Raw genomic sequence first — 22404 nt, 5'->3', positions numbered from 1 at the left:
TTTGGACTCAACTGCTGGACTTTTAAGATGACAGACAATAAACAAACAGCAAGATAATCCAATTGCAAATTTACAGCATGCTTAACCAGCTCTAAACTATTGCTCCATTGATTGCTAAGTAAGAAGATGCAATAAGTGCTGTAGAGTGTGTTGAAATCCTGCATCCTTTGATAATAGAGAACATGTGCAAATCATTAAATCTGCCACTACACACTCTCCTACACCTCTGTACACTACACCATATGTGCGGAGGTATTTTAGAGGAAACAGTGGCAATGATGCAAACCTATGGCAATGACGCTCTACTCACGCTTGGTGTTGAGCTTATGAAAGGAAATTAAAGTCACTTTTCCCATATCAGAATGAACACAGAGACATTTATGTATTAGGGCTTTTGCCTCCAGCATACGTCAGAGACCATGCCATTATGTTGCAGAAAAATTAGCAATTAAACTCGCATAAACATGAACGATGAGAATAAAACTAACTTTCTAGGGTGTTGAGGATGGGTGCCAGGGTGCTGCTAAGGTGTTCAAGTTGTAAATTGCTTGGGTGTTCTAATGGCATGGTAACATTTCATAGGCAAAAAAAGGTCAGTTGTGCATTGTCAATAGTCTAGCAATGCATGAAACCCCACTCACACAGAAGTTACTTTCAAAGCAAGCAGCTTTCTGTTTCTAAGCGCATAGAATTCATGTGACCAACTTGAACACAAGCAAGAAAGAAAAAAAATTCACCCTCACGTAAGGATTCCAATTGAAAATGACTGGATTTCGCCAGCAGGATTTTGGCGAACAACAGTAAATGTGGCTTCACCTTAAGTGGTTGCTTGGCCATTAACAGGGTGTTCTCAGTGGTTTCTAGGTGTTTGCTTATTGGCCCATCCACAAATCTGTATGATATTCTGGTCTCTAGATATGTCTTGGGTGAACGTCTGTGGGTTTCGTTATCCTTCTGGCCAAGTCAAGTCACCTTTATTTATATAGCAATTTAACAATACAGAGTTCTCCTCCGGCCAACGAGCGAACAGTGTATGATTATGATTCAGGCAGTATTACAGGTCAGACTGGATCAGAACATTGAGTATATATATAAGCCTTGTAAGTTTCTGAGGCAAACGACTAATTTTAATCTGTGTGCAGACTGTAGACCCCTTCGTTTACTGCTGGCGTTCCACTTCAAATTGGAAGGGCTGATATACTTCATCGAGGTTTATGTGCATGTCAGTGGAATATTCTGACATTATATACAGTATATCAAGTTTTTTCCCTCTCTGGGGTAGGTTACCTCAGGACGAGAGGCCCACCCCAGACTCGCAGAGAGCACCCGGTCATGTGCTGAAGTCATTATGCAGGCGGGAATGGACTTACCATCTGTGGTCTCCTCTCCATGCAGTGGCTGCCCCTCCTTACGGCTGTAGGCAGCATAGACAGAAACCTTGTAGCGGGTCTCCGGTGTAAGACCATCCAGAACAGTGGTGAGCGTGTCCCCGGGGACGGTTTTCTCCCCGGCTTCCTCCGAAAACAGGGATTTCCAGGTGACCCGATAAAGACGGACGTTGCCAGGGGCGGCAGTCCAGGATGCTACAAAACTGCTCTCGGTGACATCTGAAGTAACCAGATTCGAAGGTGAACCAAGTTCTGGATGATTGAGAAAAGACAAAAAAGACTTAAAAACTGATCATATTACACACAAAATCTCACAAGGTCTGGTTACAGAGAAGCAGCAATCACTTTCCTGCTAAAAAGACCTTAAACCAGGTTTAACACCTTAAACCAGGCTACATTGGTTAACTGGTCAACCAGCCAGGCCAAGCTGGTGTGCTTTGATGCTTTTAGAGGGGTTTCTGACACCTAACATGGGGTTTCTGGTCTAAGAGACCAACTTGCCAATCACCTATACACCAGTTTGGCCAAGTATAGAGACTGAACGGACCAGCTAAGACCAGCAAAATACTGTCGGCGGGTTTAACCAGAATACTTTGGTTACCTGGTCGCCCAGCCTGGCCAAACTGTTTAGGCATGTTTGTTTTAATGGTTTTGAAGAGGTTTCTGATACCTAGTCATGATGGATACCTAGTCATATGCATTTTGGATCACATTCTTTTTGTGGAGGTTGACAGCCCTGATCACTCTCTACTTTCGCTGAGGAAAAATACCAGCTTGGACATTCTGCTGGACTTCTCCTTCAGTAATTTGACTTCAGAAAGTCATACATACATTTGAATAACTAACAGAATTTTCATTATTGAGTGCACTATTCCTTCAAATAAGCATTTATGGTGGTTGAGGAGATTCCCCCCTTCTATGTAAAGCGCTTTGAGGTCTCAGAAAAAGCGCTATATAAATGTAACGAATTATTATTATTTATCTAATTCTCCACTAGTCTGTCTCAGATGCCGGTAGCTCACAATTGCTTTGATTTGCTCTGTCAGTAATGCATACCATGGAAAACAACTCTGCAAAAATAATCTCTTCCCTGCTGCCACACATCTGTCACCACATCTACTTTCCATTGAACACGAAACCCGATCCATTAAACACAGACTGCTAAAACTGCAGATGTAGCTCTCTTTTTGATCTGCGCCATACCACCTACCTATCTTCTCACTCTCTCTCCTTCTCTCAGTTGTTTGTTGAGTGGGCCGAAGCAGAAGAGAGGAGAGGAGAGGGACCAGAAATTATATGAGAATGTGGGAGTACTGACAGGATAGTCAATTAGAATAAACCACAGTGTGAAACTTCCACAGGAACGCCTCTCCCTCATCCTCATGTTCTCCAGACCTCAGCATAGTCACCTGTCTCAAACCCGTTGAGCTCTGCTGGTCTAAAACACGCCAAACGGACCATTTGTCAGTCTAAACCAACAGCCCAAGTTGAAGTGCAATTAAGCGCAAGTTCTGCGTCATAGCTCAAACATGCACTAGATATCACATAGACCTGAGAGGATAGGGATTGCAAATGACAGGATAAGTGCTTAGGAAAATGATTGTCCCAATGTCTTTCCGGAGAGAGCTCCAACGTCTAATTCCTCAAAAACATCTGTACAGGGTTTTTTAGTTTTTTTTTTACTTTGGAATGTTTTAGACAGTTGGCGTTTCAAAAAAGGGTAAACATTTTGTTGGGAGGAACAATAAGAAAATGAGCTACGTTTTACATTACATTTTCCAATTAATATGTGAGTGGTGGGTTGGAGTGGTACTTGTGTGTGCAAGAGTTGACAAGAAACACACTGCTAAGGTGTTGAGTGGCTCAGTTCTTACCCACCAGGTGAAAAAGTCTGATATTTTAGTAAAGTAGCAGCACACCTCTCCCCAACAAGCCTCACATTATGAGCTACCATTCATGTTCGTAGCACAAACTCTAAAGTTAAAGGTAAAGACTAAAGTTTAAAAGTCAGGGTTAAGGGTTTGTTCAAATCACTAAGCCAATAGTTATGCGTGCCCCAATAACTAATTCAAGCTGAAACAGACAGAGAAGTTAGGACTCCATGCCAGGTTGCCTGGATCTAACGTTGTTCTACGGCCAGCATAGAGGTCTGATTTTACTGACAGAGCGCAGAGGAGAGCAGATCATATGTTAATGTTTTCTGCAGGCTGCTTTTGATAATTAAAATGCAGACGAGCTGCCGATTCGAGGCACGGCAGTGCATGTCTACTCTGAAAACACATGAATATTCATTTGTTTTTGCATCGAGAGAAAATGCAGCCACTTAACTGTGACGCAACAACGCAATACTGTGCATGAGTTTATTAATGATGTCCTGAAATTGTGATGTTTTGAGGCCAGATTAAAACTAGACTACTTTTGGACCTCCACATATGCTATTTTTCCGTCTTTGATCCTTGTTTTAGTGCTCCATCCAAGCAAAATGTTGATGTTAACTGAGAACAGGAGCTCTAGCACTAATGTGACTGTCATCCTAAATTATTTCCCTTTGGAAAGGTTTGGAGCACCTGGAAGCAAGACAAATTCTCTACTGCTGTGTCCTTCAGCCCAACACATTCTCTTGACAATAGGTCTGACCGCCTTATGCACGTTAAGTAATTTTTTGGCCTTTTGCCTTCATTTCGATAGGAAAGTGCAAGGGTAGACAGGCATTGGGGAACAAGGTCAGGAAAGGACCTCAAGCCGTGACTAGAACTTTCCAACTTGCCTACAAGGCTATGACTTGGACTGACCATCTTATGCATATTAAAGACATGTTCATTCAAAATCTTCATTCAAACCATATAGACAGTCATTTATATGCACTCTTCCAGCAACCACATAATTTACTACATGGCACAAGCTCTCTCAATTGGCCTCTGATGATTCATCAGCCAATGAGATTGCTCAATATTTAAATAGTCTGGTTCAGAGTTCACTGTAAGTTGGTTCTTCTGAAAGCCTCCACCTCACCTGTCTAGATCTGCCCCAGCATCATATCTTACAAGCTCACACCAGTGTCTTTTGTGTATCTCAGTGTATTTATTGGGAGTATCAAGTAGGGTTGGGAATCGAAAATCGATTCCAGTTCTGGAATCGGATACTTAAGGTCAGGAATCAGATACTTGTTATACAATTTAAATTCCTCTGATCAATTTCTTTGTGTCCAAATTATGACTTCAAACCATTTAAGCCCAGAAAGAGTGTGCTGCACACACATCCAAAACGCGCGCACACACGAAAATGATTTCAATGTGATTTTAAACCATTCCAGCACAAGAAGACCCAAGCGCTGTTTTCTGTGCTGCACACACATCAAAAGTGCACGCACAGAAAGCCGCCTCTCATACTGTATAGTGCATGATACTGAACTGAGTTTTCACATTAGGTTATGTTTTAAGTGAACATAAACAGTTGACAAAGAAAACACATGTGTAAGTAAAGCTCTTAAAGTGACAGCGGTCTAATATTCCTGCTACCTTTTCTATAATAACGTTAATCAAACAACAAAAGACAGAGAAAATGCACTCGCTGTTCTTGACTGAATAACTTTTGTAACTATATTTGTAATGTATAAAGTTCCTTGTGTAAGAGTTTAGCCTGTTGATTTTTGTTCATGGTATTCAGCTACAATGAAATGTTTTGCAATAAGACTTAAGGGTCATTCACATGATTGAAATGAAGAACGATAACTGTAAAGATAACTATAACGATAAATATATTTGCGTCCACACCAACGAACAATAACGGTCTGTTTATTCTAAGCTTGCGCGCTGCGGTTTCAAAGTGTGTACAACGTCATTGAACATGTTTTTGCTGTTCTTGTTGGATTTACAAAGCTTTAACCAGCAGGTGTCTTCAGCATGCAATGTTTTCAGTGAAGCTAGTGTAATCGATCTAATAATCTAACAGTGAATTTAGCTGACGTAGTCAATAAAGTGGAATAAAAACAACAACTAGTCTTTTTCACCGCAACCTCAATGGAAGCAAGACAATGTTGTTGAAACAAGGTAATACTTCTCACCGTTTATTCAGAGGGTATGAACGATTGTTTTCCATATCCATTTTCTTGAAAAGGGGCTTGACTTGTCAAACAGTGACGATTAACATCTCTGCAAGTGCAATGTTGTCTGCCATTTTAAATGTGTGAACCCTTAAATTAGAATGGATTCTGATTGGCTGTGAGTGTTTTATTGTTCAACAGCTGAAAAAAAAATCGTTCCGAAAGTGATACCAATGATATAATTAGTTAACTCTGCTATTCTTTAATATTTGAATATTTCATTATTATTATATATTATTTATTTATTTATTTATTTATTTTCCTTATTGGAATTAAAAATTAAGAATCGATAAGAATCGGAATCGATAAGCAGAATCAGAATCGTTAAAATTCAAACGATACCCAACCGTAGTATCAAGTCCATAATATCTAGTCTGCCAAGACCAAGTACATTAACATTGTCAAATCCGTTAACATGCTACAACTATTCAGAGAGTCTATTTATCAAGATTGAAATGTTGCTTACATGGCTACATTTGAACTTCAGAAACATGCTTTTTGCCCACAGCATGTAGTTGCAGTATCAACCAGTCAAAATCTAACCAGTCAAACCTTGAGCCCCTGGTCATGGTTGCCAAATGACTACATCATGAACAATTTAGGCCCTGGATCTAATTTCTGGATCTTCTCACCCGTGTCAACATTCAGAAAAAGCTTACACTGCCATTGACTGAGTGGAATAAAGTATGACACATCTGAAAAATCAGTCTTTAAAAGGTAATGAAAAGATGGGGTGGTCACAAGCTGAGAACATATTGGTATCGAACATCTTGAACATGCTTTTGAACAACTGCCATACAAAGCTGACAAAAACAATCTAGCATTACTTACACTTGGACATTACAGAAGTTAATTTCCAATAGCATACTGATTAAGCTTTGTAAAATTTCCTTAGGATCCATATAGACACAGTGCTTGATGAGTAAATGAGGTCTGTCCTCTCTATTCTCGCAGAATTCATCTCATTTTCAGTAAAACAGGGCAAGCGCTCTTGGCTCAGAGACATAATCTGGCGCTGGCGAAGATCTCACAGCCCAAGCCCAGTTTCCACAAAAACTATCATGAGACAAAACTCATGCTGACTGCAACCACATTCACCAGATGTTAAAACACATAGACGCTCTAGACCCCTGAAGCAAACTACCTTATTTAGAAAAACAAGTTTACATTTTTTTGCATTCAGAAGATATGCAATTCAGCAATTATAACGACATTTTTAACAGTTCAGTTCAGGAGGCTGAATTTGAGATGCAATGTGATTCTCACACCCTCAGAATGAACTAATCGGTCACTAAAGCCCTTATTTAAGGTCACTTCCTAATTGCCCTGACTGGGCTAGGCCATTTTCTGGAGGCTGAGGGCAACTAAAACAAAGAAAGCTGTGTTATCCTCCAGGATATGGAGTATAACGAAGCTCAGTTTGGAAACGCCTTGTCATCGGCCAGAAATTAGTCAAATGTTTCCTTCGCCTCTGTGTTGAAAGGCAGCTTGAGTCAGCATACATAATGACAAGCCTCTGAAGTTTCTGATTTTGTATAATGTGCAATGGACAGTCATTAGCCGTTCCAGTTAGATATTATAATCAGCATTTTATGACACTGCTTGTAATCCATCCGAAAAATGACGTGCAGCAAGTACTGGCCATTTGTGACAGATACGTTTAGGTTAAAAACTTTGGATGAAACAGTTTGACTTAGTGACTCAAATCAAACAAGCCCCACAAGTTAATAGTACAGTACCGTTTTTATCAAGAGAATATTGGGAGAGACTTGGACTTTACTTTTTGCGAAGACAAAAAACAAACAAGCATTTTTATGTGGAAGCAATTGGCTCTTAGTGGTTTGAGACCACTAATGTAAGCCGGACCGCAACAGAACACTGTCGTTCGTTAAGAAATAACTAGCAATTACAAAAAATCCATCTGCCTACACAACATCAAAACAGTATGTAATATATATATATATTGACATGATGTGGTTTTTAAATTAGTAACTTTGGAAAAGTGGGATGCAACAATACACTGTATGCTTTAAGTTTAAAACCCCAAATTCTGATTGCTAGACTAGGGTTAGACACTAGAAAAGATTTCTCCAAACTAATATCTCTTGAGGTTTTGTTTCCATTCGCTATTCATGCAATGCCAAGCATGAGTGAGGACATTTTTACAAGCTCAGCTAATTCATCTGGTGCCCACACACCAAATGTCTAAAGCCACAGCGTGGGGGAATCCACAAAGTGAGATCTGTCATTAGATGACACAGTCCAAAAAGTCACCCAGTTGGTTCCCAAAATTACGAAGTGCACTTCAAACTGACAGACAACACTGAAAGTATTTTAAGTACTTCTGTCCTCTGTTAAGAGTGTGATATAGATGCATGCAAAGAAACAATTAGGGTACCAGAAATCACTATCTAAAACAAACCGTCAAAATGTACAGCTTTAACACTTTGCTATAAAGTTCTATATCTGCCGATATTTGGTAATTATCATATCTTGAGACTGTCAGCATTTTAAAAAATCTTCTTACAGCATTTGTCAATTGATAATGCAAAGTGACTTATTTATTTGATTTCAGCTCTTTCATTCCTTCATTTTCAATTTCTCATCTGATATCACTACACTGTATTTGCATCATATAGTAGATTGGCATTCTCATAGCAGCCAAGCCAACCTGCCTTCAAGGAGTCTGCATATGTGTTATTGAAAAACCAACGTTGGTCAACCATTGGTGCAGACCGCCATTTGGGTCTTCAACCACCCATAACACATTGGTTTTTAGTTTTGTATCATACAGTGTACAGCAGACAAATAAATTGCAATGTAGAAAGCACAAGCTTCATTTGTAATACTAAAGTCTCTTACCTTCCAGGGTGGTGCCTGTTCCCATAAGTGGAGCTCCGAGGCCAGAGGTATAGCGGGCACTAACAAACAGCTCATACTCGGTGTCTGGGAGAAGATTCTTCAGCAAAGCAGTTGTTGTGTCTCCTTTAACAAATATTTCATTCCTTTCCCCACCATCAGGTTTGTAGGCCACATGATATTGAAGCACATTGCCTGGAGCAGCCTGCCATGAAACCTTCATGCTGGACACGGTCTCGTTGAAGACCCTCAAGTCACGTGGAGAGCCCCGAACTGAGAGAGAATAATAATTATAAGATTAAATGACTTCGTTTGAAATTTCAAGAGAAAAGAATCAGGAGTGAAAGCCACAAATCCTCCAACAGTGCTGACCTTCTTTGGTGGTGCCCTGAGTGGCCAGTGAGGGACCCATTCCACTTGCATACTCAGGAGACACTGTTACACGGTAGGTGGTGACGGGGAGCAGTTTTTGCAGCACAGTGGTGACCTGACTCCCATCGGTTTCTGCTTCCAGTTTATCTCCTCCACTCACAGGCTCATAGGACAGTCTGTACCTCAGCACTGATCCTGGAGCAGCTTTCCACGACACTCGGAAGCTCTCCACAGCCTCCTCACTCACCATGAGGTTACGGACAGGGCCAATCTCTGAATTACGAGAGCAGTGCGTGTTATCAGTCAAATGCAAATAAAAGTGTATATGTCAGAGAAAAACAACTTTGACTTTGACTCAAATACCTTCTAAAGTCGTCTCCTCGCCTGTCAAAGGAAAGCTGTCTCCTTTATCATACTGGGCAATGACATTAACCTCATAGGTGGTCAAGGGCGTGAGATTGGGCAAAACTGTAGTGGTGGTGTCATGAGGAACCACCAAAGAGATGTAGTCTCCAGTTATGTCAGCCGCTGGCCTGAATCGCACCATAAAAGACAGGACATCCTCTCCCTCAGAAATCCATGAGGTCCTGAAGCTCCTTGAGGTCACCTCAGAGAAGCTTAGCGACGTTGGTGGAAGCAAACCTGTGTGGTGAAACATATGTTGAAGGCAACGTTTTTTTACAGTGTATTTTATCTTGAAAGTTTATCCTCTCACTTTCAATGCTTTGAGTTTGGTCTTGCTTGCTGTTTTGCTCTGGGAGGACTTTTAAATGCACTGCAGTTATAAATTCTAAATATACATGAAATAACAAATAATAAAACTGGAAAAAAAAAGTGTGGTGTATGACAACAATTTAGTATTATTTTAATGATGATGTTGATTATTTATTGCTCATGATGTTTATTATGTCTAAGCAGCCCTGAGCAGATGTTTCCAGAGTTTAGAATTTTCATAACTATTCGTGTTATGAAACAATATTGATAACTGTGATTTTGCCAAGTAGGGTGTGTTCCTAGATCCCCATCTTTTGTTGGTCCTGGAACTACATTCCCATCAAACAAACACAGTCTGAACCCTATCCTAAACTAACCATAAAACTACTTTAAACTGTCTAAACCATAAACTGCCTATCAGAGAGAATAGATTAGGTTGACAAGAATGTTGTTCAAGCCCCTAACCCTAGGCCTAACCTTAACACTCTCCTCATTCCTAATATGTTATTGGATGATAAGAATGTTATTCCAGGACCATCAAGACAAGTCTCACTTGGGGAAATCATGGTAAGCCATCCATCTGGCTCACACACATAAATATGAACAGAAATTTCATAATGAAAACAATAAATAGCTTAACCAAAAGTTGCACATACTTCTTTTCTTGATGTTATGGAGCTCCTGCTCAATTCTTAGGCAGATGGATGTGGTCAGTTCCTTGGAGATTCGCTCAAAAGCATCAAAGTCTTCAACCTCAAACACATGGTTATCAGCAGGAGCATTGGCAATAGCTTCCAGCTCGGAGCGCACGGCGTCCTTGACTCCCACAGCAAAAATCTCAACGTCTGTATCCTTTAGTTTGTTGGCAGGGTCTTTGAAAGAATCCGAGGACTTGCCGTCCGTGATGAGCACCATGACTCGCGGCACGTTATCACGAGCACCGCGGCCTGAAATGAAGATCTTTTCCCTCACGTAGGTCATGGCCTTGCCAGTGTTGGTGGAGCCTCCACGGTAGGGGAAGGTGCGGACCGCCTTGACCACAGCTGCAATGTCATGGTGCTTGCTCAAGGAAAACTCAGTGTGAGGATCCCTGCTGTATTGAACCAAGCTGATTTGCACTTTGTTGGGTCCGATGTCAAAAGAATTGACGAGCACTTCGAGGAAGGCTCTGACTTTAGCAAAGTTAGCCAGTCCTATACTGTACGAGCCATCCACCAGGAGGACAATGTCAGCTTGGACATCAACCTCTAGGGAACACTCTGTAGGGCACAAAACACAAAATGTTACAACCTGTTTGTCTGATGAAAATTTTTATTTTGGAACGAGCATTTGGAAGGTAAACAGATATCAGCAAGGACCAGTATACAGATAAGGGTGGATCCGTGAGACTATACAACTTTTGCCCAGATTTTTGCCCCAATCTACAGTCTGGAGGAGTCAAATGGACTACTTGTTTATGGTGCTTCTTTGTCATTTTTAGAGCTTGACAGCCCTTCACGATTTTGAGACTAAATAAATGGTAAATGATAACAACATTTTCATTCTGGCAGGAACTATTCTTTTAAACTCAGAATGGATACCCTGGGGGGGCTGTTTGATAAAAGCATCTACTAGATGACAAATTAGTAGTTAGCATCTTACCTGTAGACACTTTCACAGGCTGAGTTTTCTCTGTGACAACTTGTGGCTTACTAGGGGTCAGACCTTTGAGGGCAAACAGACTGATCTCATACTCTGTCTCAGGGGACAGGTCTCTGACATTGGCCAAGGTGAATGTGGGCCCTGTGTAGAGCTCCTGCTTCTTGGCGCCAACAATTATGGGGAAGACCTGCAGCTTATAGCCTGTGATGACACCAGGAGATGAATCCCACGTAATTCTCATGGATTTAGAGGAGACATCAGTTACTCTGAGGTTCGAAGCTGGTTCAACAACTGCAAAACCATGGGGAGATGATTTATAGATCTTCCATTAACTGGTCAATTCTCAATGAGTTTAGCTAGAGCATGAATGCATGTGTTGGGTTGTACCTTCCTCTCCGCCTACAAGGGAAATTAGCTGCTCCTCCACACCAGAACAGACCTCAGTGATGAGCTCCTTCTGCACTTGATCGATCATGTCGAAGTTTGGAACATTATAGACATGCTTGCTGTGGGGAGTGGAAGCCATCTCCTTCAACTCATCCTCATCTGCCCCTTTGATACCTAAAGACATGAATTGTGGCTTGAAAGAGAGTTCCATATTACAGATACATATTCAACAGATGTATAGACACATACCCAGGACAAAGATCTCTACTCCAATGTTCCTCAGCCGTTCGGCATACTCCCCTACTGGGTCTTGCGACTTTCCATCCGTGATGATCATGGCCACTTTTGGGAAGCCTTTCCTGGCTCCAGCCGCCTCAGTAAAAGTGTTTTTCTCCAGATAGTCCATAGCATCACCTGGTTGAGCGTGTAAGACACCAAGATACAAAATGCATACATGTTGGATGATGACTACAAACAGCTAGTTCAACAATACTTCTAATTGGGTTGGTAGAAAAAGTCTTATGTTTGAAATTCAGACAATAAATGACATTGTGAGCATAATTTTGCCAAGTAGGACCTAGGACGTGTTCCTACATTACCTACATGTTTTATCACAATTACTGTACATAGACCTAAATTGTTTGTTTCATGATGTTGGTAATCAGGGCTTGGCATTAACTTTTTTGCTCATCAGCCACTGTGGCTAGTGGTTTAAAGTGCCATATAGATATTTTTAATATTGTCGAAACTCACGCCGAAATTCAAGTTACATGCCACTGCTGAAATCCACCTGCATTTGGCGGGTTGGCGGGTGTTAATGTCAAGCCCTGTTGGTAATCTATACTGTGAGCACTTTGGTCAACTTTCATTTTAAATGTGCTATAAAATTAAAGTTAAAGTTGATGAGAATGTTATTCACACTCTAAACATACCCCAAATCTGATTAGTTGAATAACATTGACTATGTTTGTTCCAGGACCAACAAGGATGTTCATCCAGAAACAAGTCCTAATCGGCAAAATCATGGTATGGTAAATCTTTTACACACCTGTCATGGTATTACCACCCTTGTAGGGCAGATTTTTAATGGCTCGTAGGACATCAGACCGTCTGTAATGGGTGTTCATGTTGAACTCTGTCCTGGTATCTGAGCTGTACTGTACCACAGCCACTCGGGTCTTATCCTCTCCAATGTCGAAGGCTCCCGCCATGGCCCCAATGAAACTCCGGATAAACTTAAAGTTTTCTCTTCCCACACTCCAAGAGCCATCCACCAGGAAAACCAGATCTGTGATAGCACTTACTGAACACTCTGCATGACGAGGGAACGAAGGAAAAGCCATGAGAGAAAGCCAAAGAATAATATGAGAACAAACTATCAGCTACAATCTTCATCATTTCGCTTATTGGTTTTGACACATTATTGAGCAATAAATGTTGTTGTTGTTTAAAAAAGCTGTCTGTTTTATGCATGTTTATTTTGCAGCTACACTTACTCAATTATTAATAACTCTGGCAGTGACCTCCAGCATTTCCACAGTAATTTTTTTTTGCTTTTGCAATGCAATGGATACTTTCAATAAACTTATTTCTGTTTCTTTAGACATTACTAACTTTAATGTGAAATGTACATCTTGAGAACTGGTTCTCTGGAATTTCAGTGGGATTTTATTTGGCTCCTGTACTCATGATTTGGACTCACAAGAAAAGGAGTGGAATTGGGTCAGGACCGTAATCCTTTCCCCTAGTTTAAAACATGATGTCTGAGTGTGTGAGAGTAAATGAATGAGGCAAGAAGGAACCTCAGCCCGCCTCTGTGTTATAACAGCCACTTCTAACAGCACAAAGCAAAACGTTTCATAAGCTCTGATTCTATTTTAATGCTTTTAATTAAAGGCAATTTTTACATTGCCAACCACAGCCTTGAGCAATCTTTCTTTGTGAGCTGTAACAAGTTCATAAAGCCTACAATGGTCAGAAGAAAAAAAGTCTAAAGGAAAAATGTGATCTAATACATTGCATATAGAGTTCCATTTCTTAGGTGACAAGGAACCTATTTGGAATGATGAAGAAATGGTTTGATTGAATATACTCACTGACAGCGTCTGTCGGTGGCTTCTTTGTTCCACTTGTGTTGCTGGATTGAACTGTAATAGGAGAAGAAGTTTGGTCTCTGTCTTGAAAGCTTTGATTCATTTTGGCAAATGGATTTATCACAACTAATTATCAACAATACTTTGGTTTGTAATTTAGCTCAGTAGATCTCAAGATCTCTTTCTTTCTGAAGAAAATGATTTGCCCATGCAAAACCTCAAAACCATCACAATGCATTTACTAAAGTATTCTGAATGTTTTAAGTGTATTGCTATGTGATTCCTAGAGTATTGTGGGTTGTTGCATTATGGCTTAAGTCAAAGAAGTCCACTCTAATATATAAAATATATATATTTTATATATATACATATATATATATATATATATATAAAATTATGTCATGTGGAGGGCTCTATGGAACATTGTTTCCACCACTGGATAAAATATAAAAAATAAAAAAGGTAATTGTGACATTTTATCTTACATTTTTCTCAGAATTGTATGATATAAGTCAAATTTTGAGTTAAAATTCAGAATTGTGAGAATTAAACTCATAAATTCTGGGGGGAAAAAGTCAGTTTTTTCCCCCTCAGAATTGGACTTTATAACTCGCAATTGCAAGTTTACTGCATCTCACAATGCTGAAAAAGATGTTAGAATTGTGAAATATAAACTCGCAATTGTGATTAAAAAAAAAAAGTCAGAATTTCGAGAAAAAAAAGTCCGAATTAAAAAAGTCCGAATTATGAGATAAAAAGTCAGAATTGTGAGATAAAAAGTTGCAATTATCTTTTAAATTGCTTTATTCTGTGGCAGAAACAAACTTCCATAGGGCTCCATACTTAATTGATTACACTTAAAAAAAAAAAAAAAAAAAGTTCTACTTTGAAAAATACATTTAAATGGTTGTGTACTCTCACATGTATTCAAGATGTAAGGAAACCATGTTATTAATATTTACTTGATGGAAACACGCCATTTCTGAAGTAATTCAATTGAAACTTTCCTTGACAATGATTAAAACCATTTAAAATATACCCTAAGCTACATTTTTAAAGGTTCTTTATCAAAGACAATATGTTACTAACCCACAAGCCGCATGATTTGAAATATCATTCACGTCCGTATAGGTGAGGGTTACGAGTTTCATGCCAAAGTTCAATACATGAACGAATCTCTAACCATGAATATGTGAAATATTAGTAGTTGCTTACCTTAACAAACAAAACTAATAAGAGAAAGGGTGTTGGGTGTGCACTTACTTGTTAACTGTCCAAGAATTGGGATGCTTTCATCCGCACCATCAAATGAATTGATTGACACAGAATAGTCTACATCTGGAGTTAGATCCGTGATTGATGTGCTTGTTGCCGAGGCAGGAAGAGTCAAATCTTTAGAATCATCTGGAACGGATAATGAGATATCAAGTCAGAAGATAAGTCAGTCAAAGCTGATCAAAAGACATGAAGATGCTGTAACGTGTGCAGCTGCTGACATCACGCACCTGAATCTGACGTGACTTGTATTCTGTAGCCCTGTATCTGAGACGCAGGCCTCCTCCATGACATTTGCACTGTGTTTTCATTTAGGATTTTAAATTTCAAATCTGAAGGAGGCTCCACTGCAAACAAGAGGATAAAAGAGTCAAGATCACGAGAATCTGCGATATCTGAATTTTGAAGATGATTTTCTTAACAACCCCAACGACAAACACTTCAGGACTGAAGTCGACTTGTTTATTGTTGGGCAAGACAAACACAACCAAGAGTAAAGATGACAAAACACAACATAAGAGGGTGACGGAAGCCATTTCGGATCAAATGGCCTTTTCTTGAGTTGCATAACCTGGAATCTCATGGTCTGCAGCTCAAGCAGAGAAGAACTAAACACATTTCAAGACCTATTACAAAACAAAACGTCATCCACGCCAATCCATGTGCAGACAACCATCCAATACATGCTGAATGCAGTCAATACAAGGCATGCCCGTTCAGCAGAACTCTGGCGATAAAAATAAATCATATCCATTCCCAAGATATTGATTATACAATGGAATCGAGTTTTCAAGATGTCAAAGAAGTCCAGATGGCTCTGTCAAAAAGTAAGACACAAAAATATACATATATGTTATATATACGCTTTGTATATATACATATATTCCAACAAGGCTAACGAGTTTTACCAAAGCCACACATCCATTGCAAATCTCATAAAAAGAATACACAACTTGTCGTGACAGACTTTTGTGTAGTTCCTTTTCATACAGAAGGCGTACGTGACAAGACAACACTCCTAATTGAGAGGTTTGAAGGAAAACGTACAATCACGCAAATATGAGGAGGAAATATATCCACATTCGTCTGATTGTCGAAGTGTCATGCACATGTACATGAGAAAGTTGCTTATTATTACACTGTTTCAAAGGACAACACATAGAGAAGCTACAAACGTATTTCAAAATGATATTCTGTCACAGACATTATTGACATGCGATCTACATCAAACCGTGGTGGATCTCATCTCTGCCGGCGGCGATCTACGAGGATGAGATGATGTCCACTTACACATCCGCATGCATGAATGCTGATGATTGATGTAAATCCCTGCTGTCAGCATAATGCCTTGAATGCAAAGAATGCAGAGGAAAAACAGCTGATCTCATCCAAAATGTAACCAATAGAGGATATTAAACATGCTTCATTTCACAGAAAGGAATTAGTATATTTTACCGGCAGAGTGCAATATTACAATAGTGGTCAGCACACTTAAAAATAAAGGTTCTTATTGATTAGTTTCTTCAGATCAATGTTTTGTTTTTAGAGCACCAGAACATGCTTTTTAAGAGTGTTTTGTCTTGCTTTCCTGTATAAATATCTAAACATTCTTAAATCAACATACATTTTCTTGAGAAGCAAAATGACAAGCTATTATGTCATGTTTTCCGATTTAAAAAAAAAATTTTTTTTGCTCAAAACATTTTCTGGAAAACAGGATTTTTTTTTTCTCACACCGTTACCATTTTTTCTTGTTTTAAGCACAAGTAAGAAATAATTGACAACGTGCCGTTGAATTATTAGAAAAATAATGCACAACTCGGGTGCCGGGAGTGAATTATTCCACTTATACTACAGTTCCCACATATCAAAACATTGTTCGGATGATGTATTTCAAGACGTTTGTCAGGTTTTTATCCTTAAAACACTCTTGTGTGTAGGACTAATTTCTTACGCTTCTCATCCCACGCCTCCATTGCTAATTCCAAAACTTAATTTTAGAGCTTGTGATGGAGACTTCAGCCACTGATAGCAGACTAATGCAGTTATTAATGCAGTTATTGAGTTTCAGAGAGCGTGTGTGAATTACCTGAGTCTGTGTGTCTCTCGACAGTGTTCGGCGGCAGCGTCTCTACTAATAGCGAAGCTGTACGTTTATCTGCTCCAAGAACAGCGCCGTTATTACCTCGCTAATGAGAAGTTCATGTAGCTTTTGAGTTGTTAAACTATTATACTGAAGAATTTGTCAGAGCAGCGCTGACAACACTTTTCTGTGCGAGTGTGTGTCTGTACTGTACTGTTTGAGATGGGGAGAGAGCGGGAGAAAGAGAGTATGAGCTTTCTGTACATAATAAAACGTAATTTTGTGGCAAAAAAAAACATGGAAATAATTTGTCGTTTTTATTCTATTGTTTACTATATTTATTTGCTGTTGTGGGTTTTGGTTCTTTTGCTGTTGTATACTCTGAAATTTCTGAAATCATTTGGCGATGTGATGTGGAACTGTAATGCGGTGTAAACTACTTTAGCCGTGCGTTTTCTAAGTACACCTTAGAACGTTCGTAAACCAATCAGATTCAAGCATTCAACATCCCCGTAGTATAAACTCACTTCATTTTTCAGAAAGCTAGACTTAATATATTTAATCATTTTGCTTCTCATGTAGATTTTAATCTTGATTTAAGAATGTTTAGATATTTGTAGTGAAAAAAACAAGACAAATCTAAGTAGAGTTTTTTGTGTAGAGAATTACATTTGTTTCTAATTGGAACCTTTATTTTTAAGATGATCAAACAAGTGGATTTATTCCCACTCTTCATCAACAAGGTGATGAAGATCCACAGAGTCTGCTATAGATTTATTATCATCTATAAGAGCAGATCGTTCCTGCAGAAACCTTGATCATCGTCTTTTTTCCATGCACTACTGTTCTTAATTTCTCTCTTCTCTTCTCTACCTAACGGCCAGCTGGATAATGATGAGGACGTGGCAAAACGTCCCATGCACGAAGAAAAAGAAGGGTGGAAAGACACGTGTGCGTGGATGGAGGCCAGAGCAAGCAGAATATCATTTTAAAATAAACGATGGAGGAAACACACCAGGAAAACGACAAAGAACACGACCTGCTGGAGAAAGAAGGCTCACCAACCTGACGCATCAAACTCAAACGGTCTGTGTCCGAACAGGCCTCTGCCCTTCTCCGAACCCACGAGTCTTCACTGATTGGTCAAGCCGAGGCATCTTACGGGACGTGTCGCGCAAACCGTGCATCAAACACCACCTACCATGTGCTTAAGACGCCAGCTTAAACACCAGCTCAGTGGACTGTGAAATAATGCAGTCGGACAGCTTTGTTGACTGTTGACAGTTTAATAACGAAATGGACACACAAACGTCTGCTCGGGTTGAGTTTCGGGAAACTTCAGGATGAGGAGGCCCGTCGGGAGAGCGTTTCTCTCATGAGAGAAAGTCTGCCCCGCGTCAGTAACCTCCAGCCAGTCAGGCATTTCTTTCGGGCTTGTGCCGTTGCCAGGTTGGAGTCTCCCGGAGAAGCCGAACAGATGCCAAAGTAATTTCGCAACATGTGCTGACATTAAACATTACTGCATATTAACTTTCCGTATGGATTGCAACTCAGCGTTTTGGTGAGCGGCTGCAGGAAACCTAAAAAAGGCTCTTTGTCTTTGTGCTGTCTGAGGACTAGTTCAGCCCGCTCGTGTTACATCTTTCCATTCTGTTACGGCAACAAAACAAAAAAAAGGGAAGTTTCCATTTGATTTTCCAGCTGAATCAGACTCCATCCTCACGTTCTCACATCATTTTCTCCCGAGACAGCCGTCACTGGGCTGAACTGATGCTGTGTGGTGACTTTAATTACATATCCCACTTAAACTGGAACCACTTCAAATCATGTGGGAGAAAACACTTATCCATTTTACTACTGTAGCTGATTTAGTAAAGCATAACTAAAGTATGCATTTTTATATTTTAAGTAGATTTTACATCATTTCCAGATACAGGCACAATTGGGCTGTTTTGAAAATGCCAACTCAGAAAATATCAGATAGGATTTTAATTTAATAAGAGGAATTGTTTAAAGGGCGAGTGAAAGGACAATACGAGTTTTAAGGCAAAAACTAGCATTTAGACAAAGCTGTTAATCAGATTTATATCTCACATTTTAAATAATCTATCATGCAAAGTGCTTAAAAATTAAATATATATAGGTTAAATAATTAAATATGCCAATACATATAAACTAGTCAAGCTATAAATTGTAAAAGAAATTAAATATTATTAAAATGTTTATCGTAAGGCCCTTTATGGGAATCCCGCCGCTGTCATCTGTGATTGGACGCTGGAGAAAAACAAAAGGGCTAGTTTTCATTCCTTCTGAGTCGGTTTTCTGGCTGGATTTTTCTCTGGATCTGGCAACCCTGATCACAGTGTGCAGTGAAAAAGTTCAAAACTAAGAGCTTTTTTGGCATATCTTTTAACTCAGTTTGACTTAAGAGAATTAAGTCCGTGCAAGAAAACGGTCGAATTCTGCCGTAAGAAATCTTTTGAGCTTTTAAAAATAGGCTATAGTAACTTATACTGCAAAAATCAATAAAAGGTCTGTAGTTTAACCTTTTTCTGGTGTTTAATATTGATGCTTTTTTAGTAATGTTTTCATTGAAGCTCTTCATGTAATTATTGTGATAACTCACTGGACAATAACTGACTCATAGAGGAGGTGAGGACCATCCCAGACTGCTTTGTTTCGCGCTGTAGAGGAACGCCTCGCAACAAATGGCAAATGTGTGTGTGTGTGTGTGTGTGTGTCTTTAGGGGCACTGAAATCACACTTAACATGAAGAGTAACATTTTTAAACAAATTTAGCACATACTTTATAAGGTTATCTTAACAGCTTTTAAACTATATCTATCTTTCTATAAATCTATGGCTATAGGCTATACTATTGTACATAACTATGTAGAAGTCAACTATATAACTTAAGTATGGTCTAAGTATTAATACAGCTTAATATAAGATATTCAAAAAGTAAAGGTTGTTTATACTTAGTGTCCAAAAAAAAAGAAGAGAGATAGAGCGCATGAACTATACCTTGAGCCTCTACTGAGTTCAGTAATAGAGTAAAGAGAGCAGCAGCGGCCAGAGACAGCCTGATCTTCATGTTTATACAGACACAGTCAGCAGCTCATTCATTAATCTACAAAGAGAAGAAGAAAGAAAAGAAATCATCCTTATTTCTGTATTCATCGCAGTACATTATTTTAATTCATTCTTAGTGTGCTTAGTATTTTGATTCTGCACTAAACCCTTGTTTAAACAGTGAACATGTAAATGACAATTAGACAGAATTACAGTGCAGAATTACTTCTCAATGAGACTGAGATTTGCATTGCGGATCATGAGCGCCACCACGTGGAGCTTTACACAAGTGCAGTGAATGTGCAAAACCATTCATGTAATTAACAGGCTATAGATGGGACCAACGTAAATGAATAATCATCTAAGTATGATTTCTGCTAAACATTTAAACATAAAAAACTGTTTTCCTTTAGTAGCCTATTTGCTCACATTTCATAAAGAAGACGCAGCAGTGCTTAAAGACACATGCAATGCTTTTATGAATTGTGAATAAATCCACTAAACGTGTCACATCCAAAACAAATCACAACTCACTAGGAATTTTCAGACATTAAATATTTGAATATTTACATTAAATACGAGTCATATTTGTTTAACGTTTATTTCATTCACTGCAGACGTAAATGACAAATGCCATGCGAATCTGAAGAACTGACTGAATGAAGTAAGGACACAGACCTGATAAAGACCTGCTGAAGTCCGTCAGTGTCACAGAGGGAAAGTGAAGTCCAGAATGAGGTCCTCTCCTCTCGCTCCTCCAGCTCTGAGGGAAACCTCTGTGAGAATGGGAGGTGTCTCAGCACAACCTGACCCTAAATAGAGGGCTGTTCCCAAACTTTACTCCCTGACGAAATTCCTCAAGAATGGAGCTCCCACTTCTAAATCTGAGATACGAGACCGATGGAAGAATGGGCTGGGGTTTCGGTTTTAATAGGCTATTCACTTAAATGAGATAAAAATTAGAAGAAAAAAATGTAATTGCGAATTCCATAATAATGACTCAGAGTCTGCTCAGAAAAGTTGGGCACTCTAGAAAACAAAATCTGAATGAAATAGCCTATAATTATTTGTGAAATCGGCTTATTTACATACGTAATTTAATAATTTAGCACAATCTTTCAGTAAGCCTACCTCAGTAGCCTACTGTAGGCCTATTGTCATTTTTATGTCCGTTTTACTGAGTGTCTTCGCACATCTGCACTACAAGCACGCGAACGCTTGGTTAATAACGAAGCTGACTTCAAACGAAGTATGCGAATATATCAGTGAAAGTTTTCACGGTTTTCGGATGAGTTGTCTCGTTGATTGCTGTGCTGAGAGACCCAACAGTAGATATCTCAGATAAGTCAGACTGACTGTCAGGCTGCTTGATAAATCACACACTAAAGCTGTGTACTCAAACGCATTCTTCGCCACGAATGAATGGTAAGGTATGTAGTATATACTTTTAAGTGTGTCGTAAACTGCCGGTAGAGGGAGATATTATCAAGTCATACAAATTAAAATTGCGTTTATTTGTTTGTTTGTTTTACCACATATCCATTTTCTCATAAATACTAAGTACAACTACCAACTTGTGAAGTTATTACTTTTTATGTATGTGGGTTCCTACAGTTTGGTGGATTTTATGTCTCCATTAAACTATTTATGTAAAATGTTAATCAAGTCTTATGCCACATGGTTGTTCATGCACATATATAACCAAATTTACACAAATTCATAATGATTATTTCATAATAATAATAATAAACTTTTTGAAGCACTTGACAGGCAAATTCCCCAATCAAACTACATTTTGAAATAAAGGTTAAATTTATATATTTCTAAATTAGCCATTTTGAGTAGTATATGAATTTACTTATTCTCTTTGACATAAGACACAATTTATTGCAATACCTATTTTTATTGCGCAGAACAGTTATATCCCCGAACTCCAGTTACATTGGAGCATTTGGTATTTAAAATCTAAAATAAATAGTCCACCAAAAACTGAAAATTCAGTCAGTAATTACTCACCCTCATGTCGTTACAAACCCGTAAGACTTTCGTTCATCCTCGGAACACAAATGAAGATATTTTTAATGAAATCTGAGAGATTTCTGTCCCTCCATTGACAGCTACGCAACTACCACCTTGATGCTTCAAAAAGTTCATAAAGAGATCGTAAAACTAATCCATATGAATTGAGTGGTTTAGTCCAAATTTTCTGAAGAGACACTATCGCTTTATATGATGAGCAGATTTATTTTAGGCTTTTATTCACATATAAACATTCATTAACTCACACATCAGTTGTGGTAAACGGAACCTCAAGCATGTCCGCTTGATGTGCGAGAACCAATGAGGTTCATTCTCATGTTACGCATAACGTTTGAGCTTCATCAAGAACCAATGAGGTTCATTCTCGTGTTACGCAGC

General features: G+C 39.0%; 1 protein-coding gene across 2 annotated transcripts in view; it reads right to left on the bottom strand.

Annotated features, from left to right (window-relative positions):
• The window catches only part of col12a1a (collagen, type XII, alpha 1a), an 82502-nt gene extending 61750 nt beyond the window's left edge, over window positions 1–20752 (bottom strand). For both annotated transcript variants that reach the window (XM_084392447.1, XM_084392448.1), the window contains exons 1-14: window positions 20665–20752; window positions 19939–20044; window positions 15062–15178; window positions 14820–14960; window positions 13560–13610; window positions 12512–12775; window positions 11713–11877; window positions 11464–11637; window positions 11077–11367; window positions 10092–10694; window positions 9085–9363; window positions 8722–8994; window positions 8353–8622; window positions 1371–1640 (exon numbers count right to left, since the gene is read on the bottom strand). In XM_084392447.1, coding sequence (XP_084248573.1) covers window positions 1371–1640; window positions 8353–8622; window positions 8722–8994; window positions 9085–9363; window positions 10092–10694; window positions 11077–11367; window positions 11464–11637; window positions 11713–11877; window positions 12512–12775; window positions 13560–13610; window positions 14820–14960; window positions 15062–15178; window positions 19939–20008 — 2968 coding nt within the window. In that variant the 5' untranslated portion in view covers window positions 20009–20044; window positions 20665–20752. The remainder of the gene's footprint in view (window positions 1–1370; window positions 1641–8352; window positions 8623–8721; window positions 8995–9084; window positions 9364–10091; window positions 10695–11076; window positions 11368–11463; window positions 11638–11712; window positions 11878–12511; window positions 12776–13559; window positions 13611–14819; window positions 14961–15061; window positions 15179–19938; window positions 20045–20664) is intronic.
• Between the last annotated feature and the right edge of the window lie 1652 nt (window positions 20753–22404).

This window comes from Rutilus rutilus (genome assembly GCF_951802725.1).
Source record: "Rutilus rutilus genome assembly, chromosome: 21".
NCBI lineage: Eukaryota > Metazoa > Chordata > Actinopteri > Cypriniformes > Leuciscidae > Rutilus > Rutilus rutilus.
The sequence above is the reverse complement of the archived record's forward strand: the minus strand, read 5'-3'. Positions and strand labels throughout refer to the sequence as shown.